The sequence below is a fragment of the Benincasa hispida genome, chromosome 4, assembly GCF_027475165.1.
Source record: "Benincasa hispida cultivar pf3 chromosome 4, pf3_genome.v1.1, whole genome shotgun sequence".
Classification (NCBI taxonomy): Eukaryota; Viridiplantae; Streptophyta; class Magnoliopsida; order Cucurbitales; family Cucurbitaceae; genus Benincasa; species Benincasa hispida.
The window spans coordinates 23,966,026-23,987,980 of NC_143481.1; the positions used below are offsets into that span (position 1 = coordinate 23,966,026).

General features: G+C 32.6%; 2 protein-coding genes across 2 annotated transcripts; one reads left to right on the forward strand and one right to left on the reverse strand.

Moving 5' to 3' along the window:
- Positions 1-16,254: 16,254 nt before the first annotated feature.
- Positions 16,255-17,508, forward strand: LOC120076441 (auxin-responsive protein IAA5-like). The gene is made up of 4 exons (XM_039030268.2): positions 16,255-16,640; positions 16,720-16,988; positions 17,081-17,171; positions 17,264-17,508. The coding sequence occupies exons 1-4, from the start codon at positions 16,447-16,449 to the stop codon at positions 17,322-17,324; spliced, it is 615 nt and encodes a 204-aa protein (XP_038886196.1). The 5' UTR covers positions 16,255-16,446; the 3' UTR covers positions 17,325-17,508.
- Positions 17,509-18,701: 1,193 nt separating this feature from the next.
- LOC120075880 (Core-2/I-branching beta-1,6-N-acetylglucosaminyltransferase family protein) lies at positions 18,702-20,156 on the reverse strand. Its single transcript, XM_039029614.2, has one exon. It carries the CDS (start codon positions 19,933-19,935, stop codon positions 18,796-18,798), a length of 1,140 nt encoding a protein of 379 aa, XP_038885542.1. The 5' UTR covers positions 19,936-20,156; the 3' UTR covers positions 18,702-18,795.
- Positions 20,157-21,955: the final 1,799 nt, after the last annotated feature.

Genomic DNA, 21,955 nt, shown 5'->3' on the forward strand with positions numbered 1-21,955 from the left:
TTAAATCATTGGTAAAAGAAGATATCAAGGGAAGAAATTTGGATGTGAAAGTAGGTCTATAGGCTTAATTTTCAAAAATAAAAACTAAAAAGTAAGGCCACATTTGGTTTTTGAAAATTATGTCTATTTCATCCATATATCTTACAATGATTTGCATGTTTCTTTAAGTACAATGATTGAATTTTTAGTCAAATTCCAAAAACAAAAATAAATTTTTGAAAACTGTTTTTTTTAGTTCTCAAAATTTGGCTTGGGTTTTTAAACAATTGGTGAAAAGTAGATAACAAAGGAAGAAATTTGGAGATCGAAGTAATATCCATAGGCTTTTTTTAAAAAAAATTACCAAATAGGGCTTAAATGGTTACCATTTTAAAACTTGTTTTTGTTTTTGAAATTTAGCTAAAAGTTCAACGATTGTACTTAAGAAATATGCAAATTATTTTTATGAAGTGAGGAGGAAAATAGGCTAGTTTTCAAAAAACCAAAAATAAAAATGGTATGATTACCGAACGTGACCTATATTTTTAGTTATTAGAACTTGAGTTGGTATTTGAAACCATTGAAAGAAAGCAAAAAACAAAAAACACAAAAAATTTATAAGTAAAAATAATGTTTATAAGCTTAATTTTAAAAAACCAACAAACGATTTAATTTTTAGTTTTTGAAATTTATGCTTTCATCATAATTGAAAATTATGAATTTCAAACTTTTAACGAAATACTTGATTTTCTAGCTAAATTTAAAACAAAAATAAGTTTTTTGATATTATATATTTTTTTAGTTTTCAAAACTTGACTTATATTTTAAAAACATTAGTAGAAAATGGATAACTAAACTTTATTAGAAGTATTATCTATTACCTTATTTGAAGAAAAAAAAAACCAAATAATTAACAAACGGAATCCAAGAGTTTGTATCTTGGATTTTGTTTCTTAGTATTTTTTTTTTCCCCTTTTTCCTTTTTGATAAAATCTTTTGGAAAAAAGATATGGTTTTGACTTCCTTTCAAATCATAAGGTAAAAATATTTTTTTATAGGGATCATATGATGGACAGGTTTTTGCAACCATTAATGGCTTTTCTTAGGAAAAAAATTATGTGAGATGTGTTCAAGTTAGTTTGTCGACCCCTTAATTAGGGTGTGTTTAGGAGTGATAGTTGAAGTAGTGATTTTAGGAAAGGAGATTTAGAAACAACTGATTTTTAAACAATCAAATTTATGTTTGTTTCCATACTTCTTATAGTGATTTTCAAATATTTAAAGATGATTTTAACTTATTATGTTTGGTTCTAAAAGTTTTAGAGTTACCCAATTACTCAAAATTATATTTTCTATTTGAAAAATTATTATTTAACTAAATAATTATGGTAAATATGTATTTCTATTTATTTTATTGTTAAATTCGTATATGCATGGTCAATATTTTGAGTAAGGTGAATGTTTATAATAGATATTGAAAAAAAAAAAAAAACCAAATATATATAATTGTTCTCTTATTGACAATTTGTCTGCATCTTTTATTCTAATATTTATTTTTTTAAAAAAACCATAAATAGCTAACCAACAATATTTTAACAAAAACAGAATTAGATAGTCAGAATTAATCGCTTAACAAAAATTAGCTATTAACTAATTCCTCAAAAATCAATTTAAAATGATTTTAGATTTTTCTAAAATCAATTTTAGCTTATGACAAACACCATCATTTTAAGGAAAAATGATTTTAGTAAGAGAAAAAAAAGTGATTTTGACCATCTCAAAATCAGATATCCTAATCTCATTTTCGGTAGTTTGATGTACATGAGAGATAGTTATATTAGAATGTTTTTTAAATGATTTGTAAACACATATTTGTAAGATGAGAAAGCCATTATTATCCAAAGTAGTCCATAAATCAAGTTTAAATTTTGATTATTTAAATGAAAGAAATATATATCTACATAAACAACACATGTTGAAATAGATCATCCAACATGGATTGAAAAATTAATAAATAGAAAGAGAAAGAACTTAGTATGAAAACAAATAAGGTAGCCTGTTGAACACAACACAACACTTGGAATCCTAGGTACGAATATCTGTTTCTTGTTTTATATTATTGAAGGCAAATTAATCCTATGAAGTCCCATAATCCACCATAACACCAAAAACATTGCCTCCCATTCTCTTTCTTTTTCTTTTTCTTTTTCTTTTTCTCAATATTTAGCAAGTGGGATAGATAGAATGAGTAAATTGATTATAATTGTTCTCATTCTATGTATTTGTTTGACATGCCATGATTGTGCATGAAAAGATTGGTGTTGTTCAAGACAAGTTGGAGTAATCATATTCTTGGCCTTTAATCTTTTTTTTGTTCCTTGTTTTTCTCCCTTTTACAAATACTAAATTTAGCTAGAAACCAAATTCTTTCTCATATCATGGACATTATTAACAACTAATTTTTATTATTACCTAACTACTTCTTTTTTGGGTTGTTATTTCGGATAAAATCATTCGGGAGGTTTTAAATTGATAGTGATATATATTTAAATGTGACTTTACCCACTAATTTAGATTTTTGGGTAATTTAAAATGGTATAAGAGTAGGATGTCTTGGGTTCAAGTCTCTGCAACATTATTTTCTCTTCAATTAATATTCATTTTCACTTACTCGATTCTACTCATTAACTTAAATTTTTGGGTCAATCGGTGATTTAATATGAATCTCAATTTTGTTTCTAGTAGCCCTAAGGGCATTTTATCATTCAATACTAGTTGATTGTTTTCTTGGCTATAAAAAGTCTTTAAAAAGACAAGAAAAACTATTTCTTAAGAAAATGATATTTTGTCAACTTTACATTCTATCATTATTTAAGGATGATTTATTTTACTTTCAAATGCTATTATTTTGAAATATTTAAAAAAATTCCTTAACATGAATATCTTTAATTCTTTCCTATTATCTCATAATATACGTTTCTTTAGGATTCAACTTTTTTTCTCTGTGGGGCCGTTTGGATTGAGATTTTCTCAATGTCCAGGAATTAAGGATGTCTGGGAATTATATGTCTGGAAATAAAATTACTTGGAATCAAAGATGACTATGTTTGGTTGTGCATGGGAAAACAATGTTTGAGAATAGTATGTGTGGTAATAGTATGTGGGAATTAAAAAAAAATTGAGATTGTGAAAACAAATCCAAACGTTCGTTTACAAAATACTATACGATTGCTTAAATTATCTACACGATCGTTGAGTAACAAAATGTTATACGATCGCCTACTAAATACTATACGATCACTTACCAAATGCTACACGATCGCTGAACTCGGCTACACGATCGCTTAGCTCTGCTACACGATCGCTGAGTAACAAAATGCTATACGATCGCTTACCAAATGCTACACGATCGCTGAGTAACAAAATGCTATACGATCGCTTACCAAATGCTACACGATCGCTGAGTAACAAAATATTGTACGATCGCCTACCCAATGTTATATGATTGCCTACCAAATGTTATACGATCGCTTACCAAATGCTACATGATCGCTTACAAAATGCTACACGATCGTCGAGTAACAAAATGTTATATGATCGCCTACCAAATGCTATACAATCGCTTATCAAATGCTACACGATCGCTGAGTAACAAAATGCTATACGATTTCACAACTGGAAGGAAGGAAAATCATGGTAGGAAGTGGTAGAAGAAATGAAAACCCACACTTCTTAATGGATATGCAATTCCTTCATTTGTATGGGTAAAAAATACCTAGGAATTGCCTTTTCCAAGATAAATAAACAAATCCCATCAACCAAACATAGGCTTTGTAAACTCATTCCCATTCCCACCATCTTTTCCCAACCAAACGACCTCTATATTTATATTTAAAATTATTGATATACTAAAGTGGGGTTTGCAAAAGTTTACACTCCAAATTCCAAGTTTTTTTTTATTTTTTTTTAAAAAAAAACAGTTCAAACTTGTCAACATCAAAAAGGTAATTAATAAGTATTTTAGCACCATTTCTATTTAGGATTAGTATCATATTAACTAAATTATATTTGAACTGAAAAGTGATATGGCATAATAACGTGGAATATCCCATTTGAATATAATTTAACTAATTAAGATGTATGTTATGGCCAATTTTGAACCTACAAGGAAACTCAAATGAGAGATAATTATGATGGTAAAATCGAGAAAATAACCTCCTTCTAGATAGACTCAAAACAAACAGAAAACATACAAAAGATAGATACCAACAAAAAGTGTGTGAGGCAATTGGTTTATTTTGCTTGCTTGTCCCTTTCCTTGGGCATCCACTTTGTAAGCTTCGATTCAGTTCTCACCCGGTCTACCCATTTGAATGTTTTATTCGTAAGAGAATGAAGAAAACCTTAAGTTTAACCCTACTGTGTGTGTGTGTGTATATATATATATATAGATCATGTGATTTTACGAAAAGGTAAGTTCATCTTCTTTCCTAAAAATTTGACTTTGACCGTTTTTCAAAAAGTGACTTAAGAATCAGAATATATGTGACAAGCAATATATATACAAATGTGTTATTTTGATTGATTCGTATGTGATCTCTTCTTCAAAATTTAAAATTGATAATGGATGACACGTGAATATCTAGTGAGGAAGCAAAATAAAATTGGGTAAAATTTGTGGTCCCACTTGTTGTGAAATTAAAAAGAAGAAAAGAGGCGATGTAACTAAAGTGAGGAGGGTATGTTAATGGGGGAAAGGCCGAAGGGTGATGAATCGGGAGGGGGAAGGTAGGCCCCAATGTCAATAATACAGAAGACAGTGATTTGATTTCATATCGGGTCTCTCTTTTTAAGTTTGAAAGTCCAAAGCTACCAACCAACCAACCAACCAAAACCCTTCTAAATCACCCCACTATCCCTATGTTATCCCATTGGTGCTCACGTGGACTTCACAAGCATGGGTCTCTTTCCCTTTTCTTTTTTAATTTTGCTTTTCTGTTTCTGCCACGTCACACCCCCCTTCCCCTCTCCAATCTTTTTAACCCCATGCACTTCTTCCCCATCCAATCCTAGGAACTTGTGAAGTTGTAAGGTCCACAATGTAAGGAGTTAATAAATATAAATTTGTTAGTTTTTAGATGTGAGGTCCACAAACTCCCTCCTTTTCCAAGTCAACTTCTTATGTTAGATCATTCATTCCTACGCCTCACTTATGAGCTTCAAATTTGTAGAAAACCCAATAACTCCTAGATTTTCTTCTCTAATACTATATTAATGAAAGAATGGAATTCCAAGTAGAAGCGTGTGAACGCACGTGCCAATATAATTCAATTTGAAAAACTCGAAAAAACATAGAAATTGTAGAAGAACAAGATAAATATTTATAAATTACAACATGCTTCTAGAGAGAAAAGGATGAAATGAACTAACCCTTGAAGACCTTTCTTCTTGTAATTCCTCTCCTCGAAACATAACAGCACGAATGCAAGATTGCTCTTGAATTGGAAAACACCTCTCATGAACAGGGGACACCATCGCTTGGTTCCCTTGCTATTCTCAAGATAAAAATCAAGAACATGTGAGCTCCTTAATTTGGTAAGGAAAGATTTGTGTGAGAGAGGTTTCGGGAAAAATACCAAATACACAAAGAGAGCTCTTCTCTTTTACTTGTCTATGATCTATGCATTGGGAAATAATAATAAAAATAAATAAATCTTTCCTTTTTCTTTTATGTGAGAGTGAGTTGGTTAGAGACTGGGTTAGAAATCCCCTCCACCAACTCACAATAACTCCCAATAGTAATTATTATTTTAAAATTTAAATAATTTATATATTAAATCAAAATTTAATATATAATGAAAAAAATAACTATTAATTAATTAAAACTTAAATATCATATATTTAATTTAATTTGAACCACATTCAAATAATATCATCTCACATAACCTATAGTTTTATTATGAATCTTATTCATATAATTAATATTTGAATTTTATTTCAATATTTATCTCTCACATACTATAAAGTATAATTTTAAATTTTATTCAAAATTAACTTTATGCTATCATGTATCTATATACATTATATTAATTGTATCTTGTTAGCTTTATCTTATCAAATTAATAAAAAAAAATAATTAAATCTTGTGTTATCCTTAATGAGCTAGTAAGGGGACCTTATGTTGGGGTTGATGCCCTAAACTCTCGTAGGGTCTTGTAGTTTGTAAACACCTATATGAATAAACGTTTGTGATATAATAATATGAGATATTTTCTTCACTGTTGCCTATGAAATATGAGATATTTTAGTTGCATTTACCACAAACCAATAAATTAAGATCTCTGGTTGTCGTTGTAACTTAAACATGCATGTAGAGACATACAAGTGGATCATGCCTTAAGTGATAACTTAAATAGTCTGTAGTATATGGATAAAGGAGAGAAACCTTATCCTAGTGACACTACGGATACGACCCGCTTTGTAAATGTTATAAGTATTGTAAAATGCTAAAGATGGTCTGATCCTAATCATTCATATGAAGACATACGAGCGGGGGTGTCCTATACAAAGAAGTATGTATAAGACCGGACTACGAAATATTTAGTCTCGTTATATAACATTGTTCGTGACAGAGACTTTCATTTCACTAGGATGACCATAGGTAACATGACCTTAATCCTGAGTGAGTTGGGAACTCTTGCCTATGAGGGCGATCCTTTGATTTGCACGGGTGCGAGTGGCTAAATTACCGACTCAAACCTACCACTTTGGGGATTCGTCTGATTGGGAAGTTGGGAACTCAGCTACACAAGATGGAATTCACTCCTTCCCCGAAGCAGTGGTAAGTAGATAGATTGTTCCCTTAAGAGTTGATTCCGGGGCATGAACGATGTGACGCCACACACCTTCTCATAGTCCGAGAGGTGTCCACTCATAGTAGAACTATGATGTATTGTTCATTAGAGAAATCAGTGGTACTTAAGGAGTTAGATGTAACTACACAAGATGGAATTCACTCATTCTCCGAAGCAGGGGTAAGTAGATAGATTGCTCCCTTAAGGATTGATTCCAAGGCTTAAACGATGTGACACCACAAACCTTCTCATGACCCGAGAGGTGTCCACTCATAATAAGACTATGATGTATTGTTCATTAGAGGAATCAATGGTACTTAAGAAGTTAGATGTAACTACATGAGCAAAACGGTAAATTGGCCCAGCTGTACTTACGAGTGATCTGTGAAGGGTTATCGTACTGTTGACTGGTTATATCCAATGGACACAGAAACATATCTGTAGTGAGAAGAGTGCAGCTGTCAGTCTTTAGTGAAGTGTCCAACAGTTAATAGATGGTGGATCTCATGATTAAAGAGTTTAGTCAATTATTCATGTACCGTTGGAGCTTCAAGCTACAGGTCCATAAGGTCCCCTTGAAAATCAGTTTTTGGATTAGTTTGAAATGTTCAAATTAACAAGAGGGAGTTTGATTATATATGATATAATTAAACTGGTTCAATTATATGTGATATAATTGATATGATGTATGAGATATATTAATTGGAGGATTTTGATATAAATATGATTCATATTAAATAAAAGAGAAAAGAAATATGGTGTAAGTATTATATATGATGTGATATTAAAACTATAGGTTATAAATATAATATGATAAGTTAGTTATTATATTTATTTATAATTAAACAATTATGAGATAAGTGGGAGGTTATGTTCAGTTTTCATAATTGAAGGATTAAATGAAAAGAGTTTTCATTTTGTCAAGATATCGCTTCATTAAGTGCTTTTACTAATCGTTTAGCTGACTAGAAACTACACGATAGCCTTCTAAGCGAGAGCCTAAACGATCGTATAAAGTGCCTTTTACTAAACGATCATGTAGACAATTTAGCGTAATTCACTAAGAGATCGCGTGCCAAGCGAGATTTACTAAACGACCGTATAAACGATCAAATGTATTTTCCTAAATGATCGTATACCTAGCGAGATTTACTAAACGATCAAGCATACAAAGTCTATGTGATAAACAGTATATTCTCCCACTTGCTTGTTTGTATAGTTCGATCGTTGCCTTCCTCCATCCCTCTATCAAATCCAACAGAGCCTACACCTCCTGGATTCTCACTTCGAGAATACCAAGGTTGCCGAGTGGTGGTGTCTAAAGGGTTGTTGTTCCAGTTCTTCACGAGAGCAAGAGATCTTTAGAAGAAACGTTCTTCAAAAGTAAGTCTCTCACTCCTTTTGTATTTAATTATGAAGCATGTTGTAATTTGTTAGAAGATACATAATTGTTTTGTATGTTTGTGAATGCATTTATTCTATCACAATGGGCTTGGAAAGATCTTGCTTCCTCTCATGTGTTCTCTTGAATAAGAGTTCATTCACCTTATATACCTACAAATAGAAACTCCAATGATACGACATTAGTTGATAAACTCTTTAATTAAATTAATCAACATTCATAAACTATAGGTCACTCCACTAAAGACCAACAGCTGCACTATTCGCATTGTAGATATATTTCTATGTCTATGGATATAACCAATTAATAGTAAGTCAACCCTTCAAGAATCGCTTGTAACTACATCTAGGTCAAATTATTGTTTTACTATTGTAGTTATATCTAACTTGATCTCTCCAATGAACAAACAACTTATAGCCCAATTATAAACTAATCTCTCTCGAACCAATGAGAGAATGAGACCTTAATATTCAAGACTTGGAATCAGCTTTTAATGGAGCAATTCATCTACTTAAAAGGATGTGTGAACACCCAAAGTGGAAGCAGATTGTATTCCCAACTTAATTTTACAGAATGTTTAATTACAGAGGACATAAACTAGAGATTTTACATTCAAGTTAAGCATACTGTAAAATAGAAATTGAAGAGGAAGAAAGGGTTAAAAATTGGCTTACCCTTGAAGACCAAATCTCTTCACGTTTCTCTCCAATTCATGAATTGTTGCTTCTCCCATGAACTCACGAATGCCCAAATACACAGGAACTCAAAGCTGAATACCACCACTTGGAATCCAAGTTATTCTCAAATGGTAGAGAATCTCTGAGTAAGGGTTTTCAAAAAACCCGGTAACCCGACCAACCCGGATTACCCAACCCAAACCGCAAGGGTTAGGTTGGGTTAAAAATTTTTAAAAATATTAAATTCGGGTTGGGTCTCGGGTTACCCCATTTCAGGGTCGGGTCGAACCGATCCGACCCGAATATATATATAACGAAATAAAACATAAAATCGATAGACCGAGATGCGAGACCGGCAGATCGCCTTTGGTAAGCGATCGTGTAGTAGAGCTCAGCGATCGTATAGTATTGGGTAGACGATCGTATAGCATTTTGTTACTCAGCGATCGTATAGCATTTGGTAAGCGATCGTGTAGCATTTGGTAAGCGATCGTATATCATTGGGTAGGCGATCATATAGTATTGGATAGGCGATCGTATAGCATTTTGTTACTCAGCGATCGTCTAGCAGAGCTCAGCGATCATGTAGCCGAGCTCAGCGATCGTGTAGCATTTGGTAAGCGATCGTATAGCATTTGGTAGGCGATCGTATAACATTTTGTTACTCAGTGATCGTATAGCATTTGGTAAGCGATTGTGTAGCATTTGGTAAGCGATCGTATAACATTGGGTAGGCGATCGTATAGCATTTTGTTACTCGACGATCGTGTAGTAGAGCTAAGCGATCGTGTAGTCGAGCTCATCGATTGTGTAACATTTGGTAAGCGATCGTATAACATTGGTAGGCGATCGTATAGCATTTGTCATTTGGTAAGGGATCGTGTAACAAAATCGATGACCTAACCCGACCCAACCCGGAAATTTTGGGTTGGGTTGGGTTGGGTTGACCCTCCAAAAATGAACTAATAGGGTTCATTATTATCAAACCCGAATTTTTGGGTTGGTCCACAAAATTATCCAAACTCGGCTCAACTCGGACTATGTACACCCCTATCTCTGAGAGTGTATGGGCTTCAGAATATCAATTTTGGCGTGGAGGATTTTTGTTTTGAAAGAAAATTCACACTTAGGGGTTCTTAGATAAAATCGACGATTCTCTTATAAAAGAAAAATTGCATGAAGATAAAGGAGAGACTCCCCCCCCCCCTCCCCATATTTAATTTAATAAATTAATAATATATATATATATATATATATATTAAAAACATATGTTATATCTAATTGTTGGGATGTATGCCTTAAAGCCTCGTAGTTTTATGTTAGTTGAATCAATAGTTGATTAATTTTATATTACTTGTGCAACAATCCATTAACCTAAGATCCAAGGTTATCTGATGTAACTTAAACATGTATGTGGAGACATACAGGTGGATCATATTTAAGTGATAACCTAAATGGTTTGTAGTATATGGATAAGGTTGGGTGTCTATCTTGGTAACACTACTGATACGACCCGCTTTGTAGTTATTACAATTATTGTAAAGTACTACAAATGATCTAATCCTGATCATTCTTATGGAGGCATATGAGTAGGGGTATCTTATACAAAAGAGTTTGTATAAAGATCGGACCACGAAATGATAAGTCTCTCTTTATAACGTTGTTGCTAGAAGTGACTTACATTTCACCAGAATGACTACAGGTGACTTGACCATAATCCTGAGTGGGTTATGAACTCCTGGATATGAGGATAGAGAGAAACGAGAGAGATGTAAATTAATTTTTTTAATTTGAATTTAATTTAATGAAAATTAAAGGGGACGGAGCTATAACTCCCTCACCATTATTTTCTCAAGGGCTCTCACATAATAAAAATTGAAAAATGGAAGAGAGAATCTTGCTCTCTCTCGTTCTCTCTATGTATTCTCTTGCTCTCTGGGTAATGCAAATGAGTTTATAGAGAAGAAAAAATCTCTCATACTCCTCCCTATGCCAAGATTGAGTGCAAGCTCATATCTTTGCACAATTCTCAACACTGAGAATGACGGAGAAGATTCTTTGGTGGTATTTGTTCTGGTTCGTTGAGTTCGTGGATGCTGAGTTCATGAGATTGGGAGAAGACGACTCAAATTGGAGAGGAATGTGAAGAATTGGCCTTGCATAGGTATGTGATTTTTTAATCTCTTTCTCTCTAATTGCACAAGAGAAAGAATTCTTAATAGGTTTTGTTTACCCTATGTTTCCTCCTCTAATTATTGTTCTATAAAATTAAAATTGGGATGCGATCTTTTTCACTGTGAGTATTCACCTACTCTTTCACTAATATAACATATAACCTATAGGTTATATTATATAGTTTATATGTTATCACATATAATATAACCTATAGTTTAATATTCTCTCATTTAACCTATAGTATTTAGTATGAATCACATTCACATTAATTTTAACCCATAGTGTTTATATGAATCACATTCATATAATTAATATTCAAATCATATTCAAATATTTATTTTTTCTCAAATAAAACTTTATATTATAATGTATCATATACATTATATTGATTATATCTCATATAAATAATTTTATATTAATTATACCTTATATAATTAATTGCCTCTATTAATAATAATTCAAATTAATCCAAAATTAATTCAATTCTTATTAATCCAAATTGAGCTAACGATAGGACCTTATGGACCTATAGATTGAAGCTCCAATGGTACTTGATTAATTACTTAAACTTTTTAATTAAATTAACCAACAACTACACTTTTCATACTACGGATATATTTCTGTGACTATTGGATATAACCAATCAACGATGCGTTGACTCTTTACAAATTGCTCGTAAATACTGCTAGACCAAAATTATCGTTTTACCCTTGTAATTACATCTAACTCTTTAAGTACCACTGATTCCTCTAATGAATAAAAAGTTATAGTCCAACATAACTGAACCCCTTTCAGGCCAGGAGAGAGTATGGCATCACATTGTTCAAGCCCCGAAATCAGCCCTTAGGGGACCAATTTCTCTACTTACCAGAAGTGAATTCCTTCTTATGTAGCTGCGTTCCCAACTTTCCAGTTAGATGAATCCCCAAAATGGTAGGCATATTAAGTCAGAGGAACTGGTCATTCTCACCCATGCAAATCAAAGGATCACTTTCATAGGCAGAAGTTCACAACTCACTCAAGATTCAGGTCAAGTCACCTATGGTCATCCTGGTGAAATGTAAGTCTCTTCTAAGAACGATTTTAGATAGGAAGACTATTCATTTTGTGGTCCGATCTTGTACAAACTCTTTGTATAGAATACTCCCACTCACATGTCTCTACAGGAATGATTAGAACTATATCACTTGTAGCACTTTACAAAAATTGTAACAACTACAAAGCAGGTCGTATTTGTAGTGTCACCAAGATAAGGTACCCAACCTTATCTATCTACTAGGGTTGGGAATGAGTCTGAGGCCGGGCAAGGAGGGGTTTCCCATTTACCCCCATTCTCACCTTTATCCTCGCTATTTGAAGGCGGAAACGGGGGTGAGGAAATCCCGTTGGGGAAATGAGTCCCTACGGGGACCCATTCCCCATTTTTCCTGTTGTTTCTCCATGGGGACCTTTTTTTAAAGAAAGAAAATTCCCTAAAATTCTCTTTGATTTGGGCTTGGACACTTTAGTTAGACTTAAATTGGGTTAAATGAAAAACTATGCTAAATGTAAAAATTTAAAATGCTTAATATATATATATATATAGAAAAATATATTAAAAACTAGTCGGGGCATGGTCAGGGTTGGGGACGGGGAGGGGATGTCCTCCCCATCCCCGTCCCATCCCCGATTCAGGGACTCTAAAGAGGTCCCCGATTTAACCCCATCCCCGATCAAATTAGAGATTCCCTGCCTCAAACGAGACTGGTCCCCGCGCGGAAAATTTTGTCAACCCTATCATCTACTACAGACCTTTCAAGTTATCACTTAAACGTGATCCACCTGTATATCTCCACATACATGTTTAAGTTACAGAAGATAACCTTGGATCTTAATTTATTGGTTTTTGTAGGTTAATGTAACTAAATTTTGAATAAAATACTTCTTATTTTATTATATAAATAAAATATTTGTACAATACAATTACAAACTACAAGACCATGAGATTTATGACATCAACCCCAACACTACTTATCCTAAAGACAAGAAGAAGTAAATCGTATCTTGTATAGTTATGTTCCCAACTCCCTTTTAAGACAAATCTGCAAAATGGTAGGCTTATTGAGTTGGGGAATATGAACACTCTCATTCATATGGATCAAAATATTGCCCTCATAGACAGAAGTTCACAACTCACTCGGGATTAAGGTTGAGTCACCTATGGTCATCCTATGAAATGTTAATCTTTCCGTTAACAATGTTATAAAAAAAAGACTAATCATTTTCTGGTCCGATTTTATATAAACTCTTTGTATAGGATACCTCCACTTGCATGTCTCCACATGAACGAGTAGGATGAAATCATTTTTAACATTTTACAACTCTTGTAACAATTACAAAGTGAGTTATATCCGTAGTGTCACCAAGGAAACGCACCCAACCTTATCCATATACTACAAACCATTTATCTACCCATATGTCAACCACATACATGTTTAAATTACATAAAATAACATCGGATCTTAGTTTATTGGATTGGGTTACACAAGTTTAAATGTCAAATAAAATAACTCCTTATTTTATTAAATAAATGGATTTTGTTTATACATTACAAACCTCGAGATTTAGGACACAATCCCAACAGTTAAATCATTGATTGACCTAAAAGATTTAATTGATGGGTGAAGATAAATTTAATATTATATTTGTTAGGGTTGATGCTCTAAATCTTGTGTGTTTCATAGTTTGTAAATTATTTATGCACGATCATTTATTTAATAAAATAAAGTATTATTTTATTTGATATTTAATCTACATTAACCAAACCAAATAAACTAATATCCTAATTTATTTAATGTAACTTAAACATGTATGTGGTGACATACAAATGGATCATGTTTAAGTAATAGCCTGAATGGTTTGTAGTATATGGATAAGGTTGAGTACCTTATCCTGGTGACACTACGGATATGACCCACTTTGTAATTGTTAGACTTATGGTAAGTTGTTACAAATGATCTGATCCTGATCATTCATGTGGAGACATGTAAGTGTGGGTATCCTATATAAAAATTTGTATAAGACCAAACCACTAAATGATTAGTCCCTCTTTATAACACCATTACTTGAAGAAACTTACATTTCACTAGGATTACCATATGTAACTTAACCTTAATCCTGAGTGAGTTGTGAACTCCTGCCTATGAGAGTGATCCTTTGATCTGTATGAGTGAGAGTGTTTCAGATTCATCGACTCAATATTCCTACCATTTTGAGGTTTCGTCCGAGCGGGGAGTTATGAACACAACTATACAAGAAGAAGTTCGCTCATTCTCGATCGTAAGGTAAGTAGATGAATTGCTCCCTTAAAGGCTGATTCTGGATCTTGAACAATGAGACGTCTCGTCTTCTCAGTGACTAAAGAGTGATCTAGCTTATAGTTGGATTATACCTAATTGTTCATTAGAGGGATCAGTGACACTTAAGGAGTTGCATATAACTATAGGGATAAAATGGTAATTTGACCCAACTGTATTTACGAGCAATTTGTGAAGGGTCAACTTACTATTGATTGGTTATATCTATAGATATAGAAATATATCTATAGTGCGAAAAGTGTAGCTGGCGGTCTTTAGTGAAGTGTCCTACAGTTAATGAATGTTAATTAATCAGATTAAAGAGTTTAATTGATTAATCTCGTATCATTAAAGTTTCTAATCTATAGATCTGTAAGGTCCTCTTGTTAGCTCACTAAGGATAAAAACAAGGAATAATTTTTTTTGGAAGAATTTGAATTGTCCAAATTATTTAAAATATTTTAAGCTATTAATTATATTAATATGGTTAATATAAAGTATGATGAAAATTGATAAGTTATAATATATAGTTAATTATAAATATGATTTATAATTGAAACTATATAATATGAGAGAGATAAATATTTGAATGAGATTCAAATATTATTTATTTATATAAATAAGATTTATATAAATATTATAGGTTAAAGTTTAATGTGAATATAGTTCATATTAAAACTATAAGTTATATGAGAGATGTTCATTTTAATATGATTGAGATGCATAATATATAGTTCATTAATTAATGGTTAGTTAACAAACCATATTGTATTATTAATATTATGAATATAATTCTAATATTAATAATATTTATGTAATAATAAAATAACTTCACATTACAGGGAGTTATTTCGTGCACATAGAATGGGGAGTCATGGGACTCTCCTCCCTCTCCCACTCTTTCATATGGTTGTCGTGAACAGACAAAAAAAAAAAGGATCATGAAAATTTTTACAGACTTCAATCACTCCCTCTCAATCTCTCTCAACTTTTTTTGTCATTCATTTCAACCAAAAGCAACGAGCCTGCATATCCTTTCCTTGTTCCAGAGAATAACAAGGTTGCTAGTTAGTGGTATCTTGTGTTAAAGAAAAGTTTCAGTGTTTGTGCAGAGGTGTTGCTCGTATTCTTCGGAGAGGAATTACGTGAAGAAGGAAATTCATCAAGGGTATGCAATTTCTTTTCCATTTTCTCTCAGCAATTTTACTAAAGCATGCTTGTACGTATTTTTTGTTTATCCTTCTATATGGTTTGTTTTCTCTGATTTTGAGGCTTTCCAAAACATACTACACTAACATAAGATAATTACTCGCTTCCGTTGGGGATTTAAATCTTTCAATATCAACACTCTTAATACCTTAGGTGAAACACCCCCTAAAGATTCTTATTAGTGCCATAGTATTTTGGGCAATGATTAGATGCAACCTAGGATTCGTATAATCTTATGCTCTCCTCAAGATTGCACCTAATTTCATACTCTCCTCTTTCTTACTTAGTAACAATAAAATAAAAAAAAAATTAACACGTGACACATTTTTATTAACAAAAAAAATGGATGCATCTCAAGTTGCACCTAAATCTTTTTATTGTATTTTTATCACCTAGAGAAGAAGAATGCATAAACTAAAAGCGATTGATACTTCCTTTTTCTTCGCACACAATAATTCCTTTTCGGGGTAGCTAGTAAGAAAGTAGGAACAAATTTCACACAAACCCTATTTTGCAATTTACTTGTTTTTGTTGGATACTACAAAGTAAAGGACAAAGAAGAATAATTAATAGGAAAAAGGGGTGAGATGAGATAAAGAGAGACAAGGAGGTCCAACCCACACGCCCCCTCTATCTCTATCCTCATCCCCCTCTCATTTTCCCTTCTTTTTTCCACAACTCAACTTATCTATCCCCACCCTTCTCTTTCTGTTCTATAAATGCCCCTTCCCTCCCTTTCTCTCTCCCTATATATGTATTGCTCTTTTCATTCTTCCACTTATTCCCTTTAAAGCTTCTCTTTACCCCAACCTATAATGGAGCTCCAACTTGGCCTCCCTCTTCCCTTTCACAACCACCCCAATATCCATCACAAGCCTGCTTTCCAAGATCCATTCATTATTGGAAATCAGCTTCCCCAAACTTTGCCTTTGCTGTCATGGAATGATAAGCCTAAGGATCAAGATGACCCACCCCACCCTAGAGGAACACATTTTTCCAACATTCAAAAGTGAGTCTATGCTAAAACAACTTGGTACTCTGTTTTAACAATGGCTGTATGATTTTAATTATGTGATTAAATCATATAGGAAAGATGAAGAGAAGAAGGAAGCAGTGGGGTGGCCACCCATCGAGTCATGGAGGAAGAAGGTCTTTCATTGGCAACCTCAACCACCGCAGACGGCGGAGAATCGCCGTCCTGTGGTAGCGGATCAAAGTAGTAACCAAAATGATGGACAAAATTCACTGTTCGTGAAAGTGAAAATGGAGGGTGTAGCAATAGCAAGGAAACTCGATTTAAGGCTCTATCACTCACATCAATCTCTCAAAACTGCTCTCATTGCCATGTTCACCACATGTAATTCTAAATTACCCATTTTTAATTCACAATCATTCAATTAATCCCTCGCTAATTTAAATTAATTACAAATTGTTATTGTAACATAACAGATAAGGCAATTGATCACAACGGTTGGGATTTTACTATAATCTATGAAGACCAAGACGGTGATTGGATTCTTGCAGAAGATCTTCCATGGAAGTGCGTTCTTAAATTCCATTTCTTTCCTTTCTTTTTTCTTTTTTCTTTTTTCTTTTTTCTTTTTGATGTTTTATTTATTTGTTTATTTGCAGTTCCTTTGTGGAGTCTGTACAGCGCCTCAAGATTCTTGTTCGAAAGAGAAACAAAGAATGAAGTTTGCATATATTATTATTATTTCCGAATCTTATTCCACATGTATGTAATTATATATTATATTATGAAATGCCATGATGTGTTCGGTACTTCTATGTTACAAAATTATGAATATTTTCGTTTCCTGCTAAAGTGTGGAGCTATTTGATCGAAATTATTATATAAAAAGTTATTTGGGAATCTATTCTCTCTCTCTCTCTGTTTGTTTTCCCCCTCTCCAAATAACAAAGTGAGAGAGATGCATTTACAATTGTAAATATGATGATGATAATAATAATACAACTAAATTACAAGTTTTAGATCTCTAGAAATTGTTTATATATATATATTAGAAAAGACTTCAAACATACCTTTAATCATTTAAATCTCATGTTTTAGAGTGAGTTAAAACAAATAAAAATGAATGTTAATAATTTTAACATCTCTCATATCCACATTATTACTATATTTTAACTTCAAAAAGTATCGCATAAGTTTTTTATCTCTTGTCTTATAAACCTTGAATTTTCAATATTATTCAATAATTTTATGAATTCATTCTTATAAACCTTGAATTTTCAATATTATTCAATAATTTTATGAATTCTTAAAAAAATGTTGAATATGTGAAAGAACTATAAGATAGAAAATTGAAAACTTGAAGACTTTTATTCACAAAATTGAACTTTTAGAGACATATTTGAAACTTTTTAAAGTCTAGATTTTATAGCACTATTTAAAATTCTCATACATATTTTACAAAAATTTGAAAGGTTTTAGGCCCAACTTGTAATTTAAATTTTGTTTAAATGCTATTTGTGTCCTTATACTCTTGATTTTAATTTATTTTAACAACTATACTTGCAAAATATTGATTTTGGTTTCCATACTTTTAAAATGTCTAGTTTCAAAAATAGGCCATTTGATCTATTCATTTTCTCTTTTTTTAAAAAAATTGTAAAAGTATGGGGCCAGGTCCATTAGGAATGTTAGAGATAGAGAGGATTAGTAGGGCCAACAGAAACCAGCCCATAACCTAAAATTGCCTGTTGGGTCTGAGAACGACATTTAAGTGAGCTTCAATTCTAGTTAATGAAGATCATATCCATTATCTTGAGTTCAATTCTAGTTAAACATTAGTAGATCCAGTTCAAGTTGAGAGAATTGGAGAGAATTTCCAAGAAACCATTACAAATATAACAATTTGACCTAAAGTATTAGTAAATATAGCATAATATAAAAAAAAACACAAATATGATAAAATTTAGATACTCTATCAACTATATAGACTTTGTTATATTTACCATTTTTTTAAAAAAAATATTGCTAACACTTCTTATCCCAAAAATACTATCCATATCCATTACAATTATCATTAGAAAAATCAGGGATCTTAAATTCCTTAGAAAGACTTCACAAATTAATTTTTTTATAAAAAAAGTACACAAATTATATGTAATCCTGTGTTTGTTGTAAATTACACTTTCATCAATCAATCTTGAAATATGAAGTCACTGGATATGTTCATCAACCGCTGGAGCGAGGCTGCGGAGAATTTCCTCGCAAACAAGAACGGGTGTCGACGATGAGATTTTGCAGCCGACACATTCCGTCGGTTTCTCATTCTAATTTTCATTCTCCTTCCATCGTCGCCGTATCTCGGCCGGGCCATTCTCAAACCACGTATCAACTTCGGTCCGACTTCAGATGCCAAGTAGGTGCGGGGGTGGCCATCGAAACTCCCATTCCAATCCACGTGTGTAAGTGTAGCTGGCACAAGCCCTCTCTGGTCCCACATGCTGAGTAACGTCGGGAAATAATTCTCCTCGGGATAACACGTGTCCCGCCTCACGCAAGGCAACTCAAACTTTGGCCAAACTCTCTGATCGCTCGCCACTATCCGCGCGTGCCGCCGCTTCAGCACCCAAAACTGCGACCCAATACGAAAATCCGCCAATTTAACCACCGGAAGCATCACGTCCGGCCCACGCGCCGCCCATCTGTCGTACGCACCGATCTCACTTTTGAGAACCTCGATGAAGCTTTTCTTGGAGCGAAACAGCGTTCTGTATGTGAAATTGAAGGAATGGAGAGGGATACAAGAAGGGGATAGAAGGGCAAACATGGAATTAGAAGAATCGTGAAGCAGCGCGTGAGCGAGAAGGCGGCGGGCGGCAGCGCTAAGAGAAGGGGAAAATCTCTGAGTGGGTTTAGAAGGGATGACCCGGTGGGCAAACACGCCGGAGAACGGCACGTCATAATCTCGGGTCGGGTCGGCGTGGATGTAAATATTGTAAAGATCGGGTGGGATGTTCTTAAAGAACAATTCCCAAAGAGGAGCAAAAGGGAGAGGGGAATTAGTGAGAAACAAGAAAGCCAATTTGTGAGTTGGCGATGGGGTTGAATTGACGAGAGCGGCTAGTGGGAAAAGCAAATCGTCATCCTCCGGAGGCGGCGGCGGCGGGGGAGAAGGGATAAGATTGGAGGTGTAGAGAGATTGAAAGGGGAAAATAAAAGGGTAAGCGGAGGAGTTGATGGAATGAATGGTGGTGGGGATGTTGATGGTAAAGAGAATGGCTAAAGGTAAGCAAAGAAGCGTAACACAGATGAGATAAAGTGAAGGGGACAACATGGCTGTGAGTCTGCTACTGATTTTAGAACCCTTTAATTTTGAAGGATTGATTTGAAATCATTTTCTGTGTTTTAGTTGTAACCATTGGGTTCAACATGGAAGCAAAGTGTGGAAGAGAGGTCACAAAGATTAAGACTCAATTATCTAACCAAATCGATTTGCGCCTTCACTGTACACAGTCTTCACTAATTACCAATTTTTGTCTTTTATATATATGGAAAAGAAAAGGTCGAATAATAATTTTTTAAAAAAAAAAATAAAATATGTCCAATTTTAATCACATATTTCAATAAATTTTAAATTTAGTATCTTCAAATTAATCTCTATTGAAATTAATTAAACAATAATTATAATTATAATACAATTAAATAAAATATGTAAATATATTTTCAAAATTTATACTAAAAATACTACCATAAGATTTTTATTTATCTAAAAAAAAAAAATAAGATTTAAATACTACTTTTGTCCCAATATTTTAGATTTTTTTTTTTTTGTTCATTTTGACCTATGTACTTAAATAATGTATATTTTGGTCACTATACTTTCAACTTTAATTTGTTTTGGTCTCTATACTTTTAAAATGTTCATTTTGGTCTTTAAACTTTTAAAAAGTGACCATTTTAATCCTTAAAAAATGAAATAAAAATGAAAATATAGGGACTAAGATGGTCATCTTTTCAAAGTACAAGACTAAAATAAACATTTCGATAGTATAAGAACCAAAATGAATCAAAGTTAAAAGTATAAAAATCAAAATGAATACATTCAAAGTACATGGGCAAAAATGAACCAAAATCCAAAATATAGGGACTAAAATAATATTTAGATTAAAAAAAATAAAAACTAGAGATCTATTGAGAATACATAATTAAAATTGGATAATTGAATGTACAAACTATAAAAACTAAAATTGAACAAATTTCAAAATATAATAACCAAAATGATATTTTATTTTTAATTTAAGAAAATGATTGTTTTCGAATATAAAAAAATGAACCAAAATATTTTTAAATATAACAAAATTTTATTAGCTATATGCGATAACCGTAGACACAAATAGTAATAGTCTACCACGATCTATCGCAAGTAAAGTATAATATTTTACTATTATTTATAAATATTTTTAAAGATTTTATCATTTAAAATAATTTCCTTTAAAAAATAATTTTTAATCAAAATTTTACCTGAGTAACAGCAGTGCTGCAATTTTTACTAAAATAAAACACAGAGAGATGAGAACACGTGGCAAGCATGCAGAAGAAGTGATGGGACGGATGAGGATGGGTCAGGTTTGAGTGTGAGGGAGAGGAATAATTGGTCAAAAAGGAGTGGTGTGTTGTGGTATGCCGCAGGTAATTATTTCTCATAAAATGGGACTCACATCAACGTGGACTTATTTGGTGCATGCGATTCAGAGATTGGTGCTGCTGCCTCAGATTCCTTCATGCTTTATTGGTATTTGGTACTAATTTTTCACCTAACTCCTTCCATTTATATTACTACTTACCATAGTTATGTAAAATTATTTTAAACTCCAAATTACATCATCATTAATTTTTTTTGAAATTTCCTATTTTCCATTTTCATGATTTTATAAACTCAAACAGGTTAGGTTCAGTTTCCTATTCCAAGGAAATTATAAATAACAAAAGTTGTGGAAGTAGATATTGAAAAAATAAACATGTAAACAATTACATTTGAATATGTATTCTCTCGCATAAAACAACTTGATTCAAACATTATGTAGCTCTAATCACTTTGTACCGAAAGATTCAACTTAAAACTCTATAATAAAAAATACCCTCTTTTGACCAATTGCTTTCAAAAGAACAAATGAGATAAATATGAGAAAGTTGAGAAGAGAAGATTGAAGATATTGTATTTGTGTATGAGGTGGATTATATGGACACTAATATCATGTAATCTTCAGACACATAGACAACACATGGGATAATGGTTGTGACACTTGGTCTTTGGACATTAAGGATGGACGTCTAAATTTCATTTTTTTGTAATA

Coding starts and splice junctions, on each gene's coding strand:
- LOC120076441 (XM_039030268.2), top strand. CDS start 16,447: ATGGAGCTCCAACTTGGCCTCCCTCTTCCCTTTCACAACCACCCCAAT. Junction 16,641..16,719: donor CATTTTTCCAACATTCAAAA/GTGAGTCTATGC, acceptor TAAATCATATAG/GAAAGATGAAGAGAAGAAGG. Junction 17,172..17,263: donor GCAGAAGATCTTCCATGGAA/GTGCGTTCTTAA, acceptor GTTTATTTGCAG/TTCCTTTGTGGAGTCTGTAC.
- LOC120075880 (XM_039029614.2), bottom strand. CDS start 19,935: ATGTTGTCCCCTTCACTTTATCTCATCTGTGTTACGCTTCTTTGCTTA.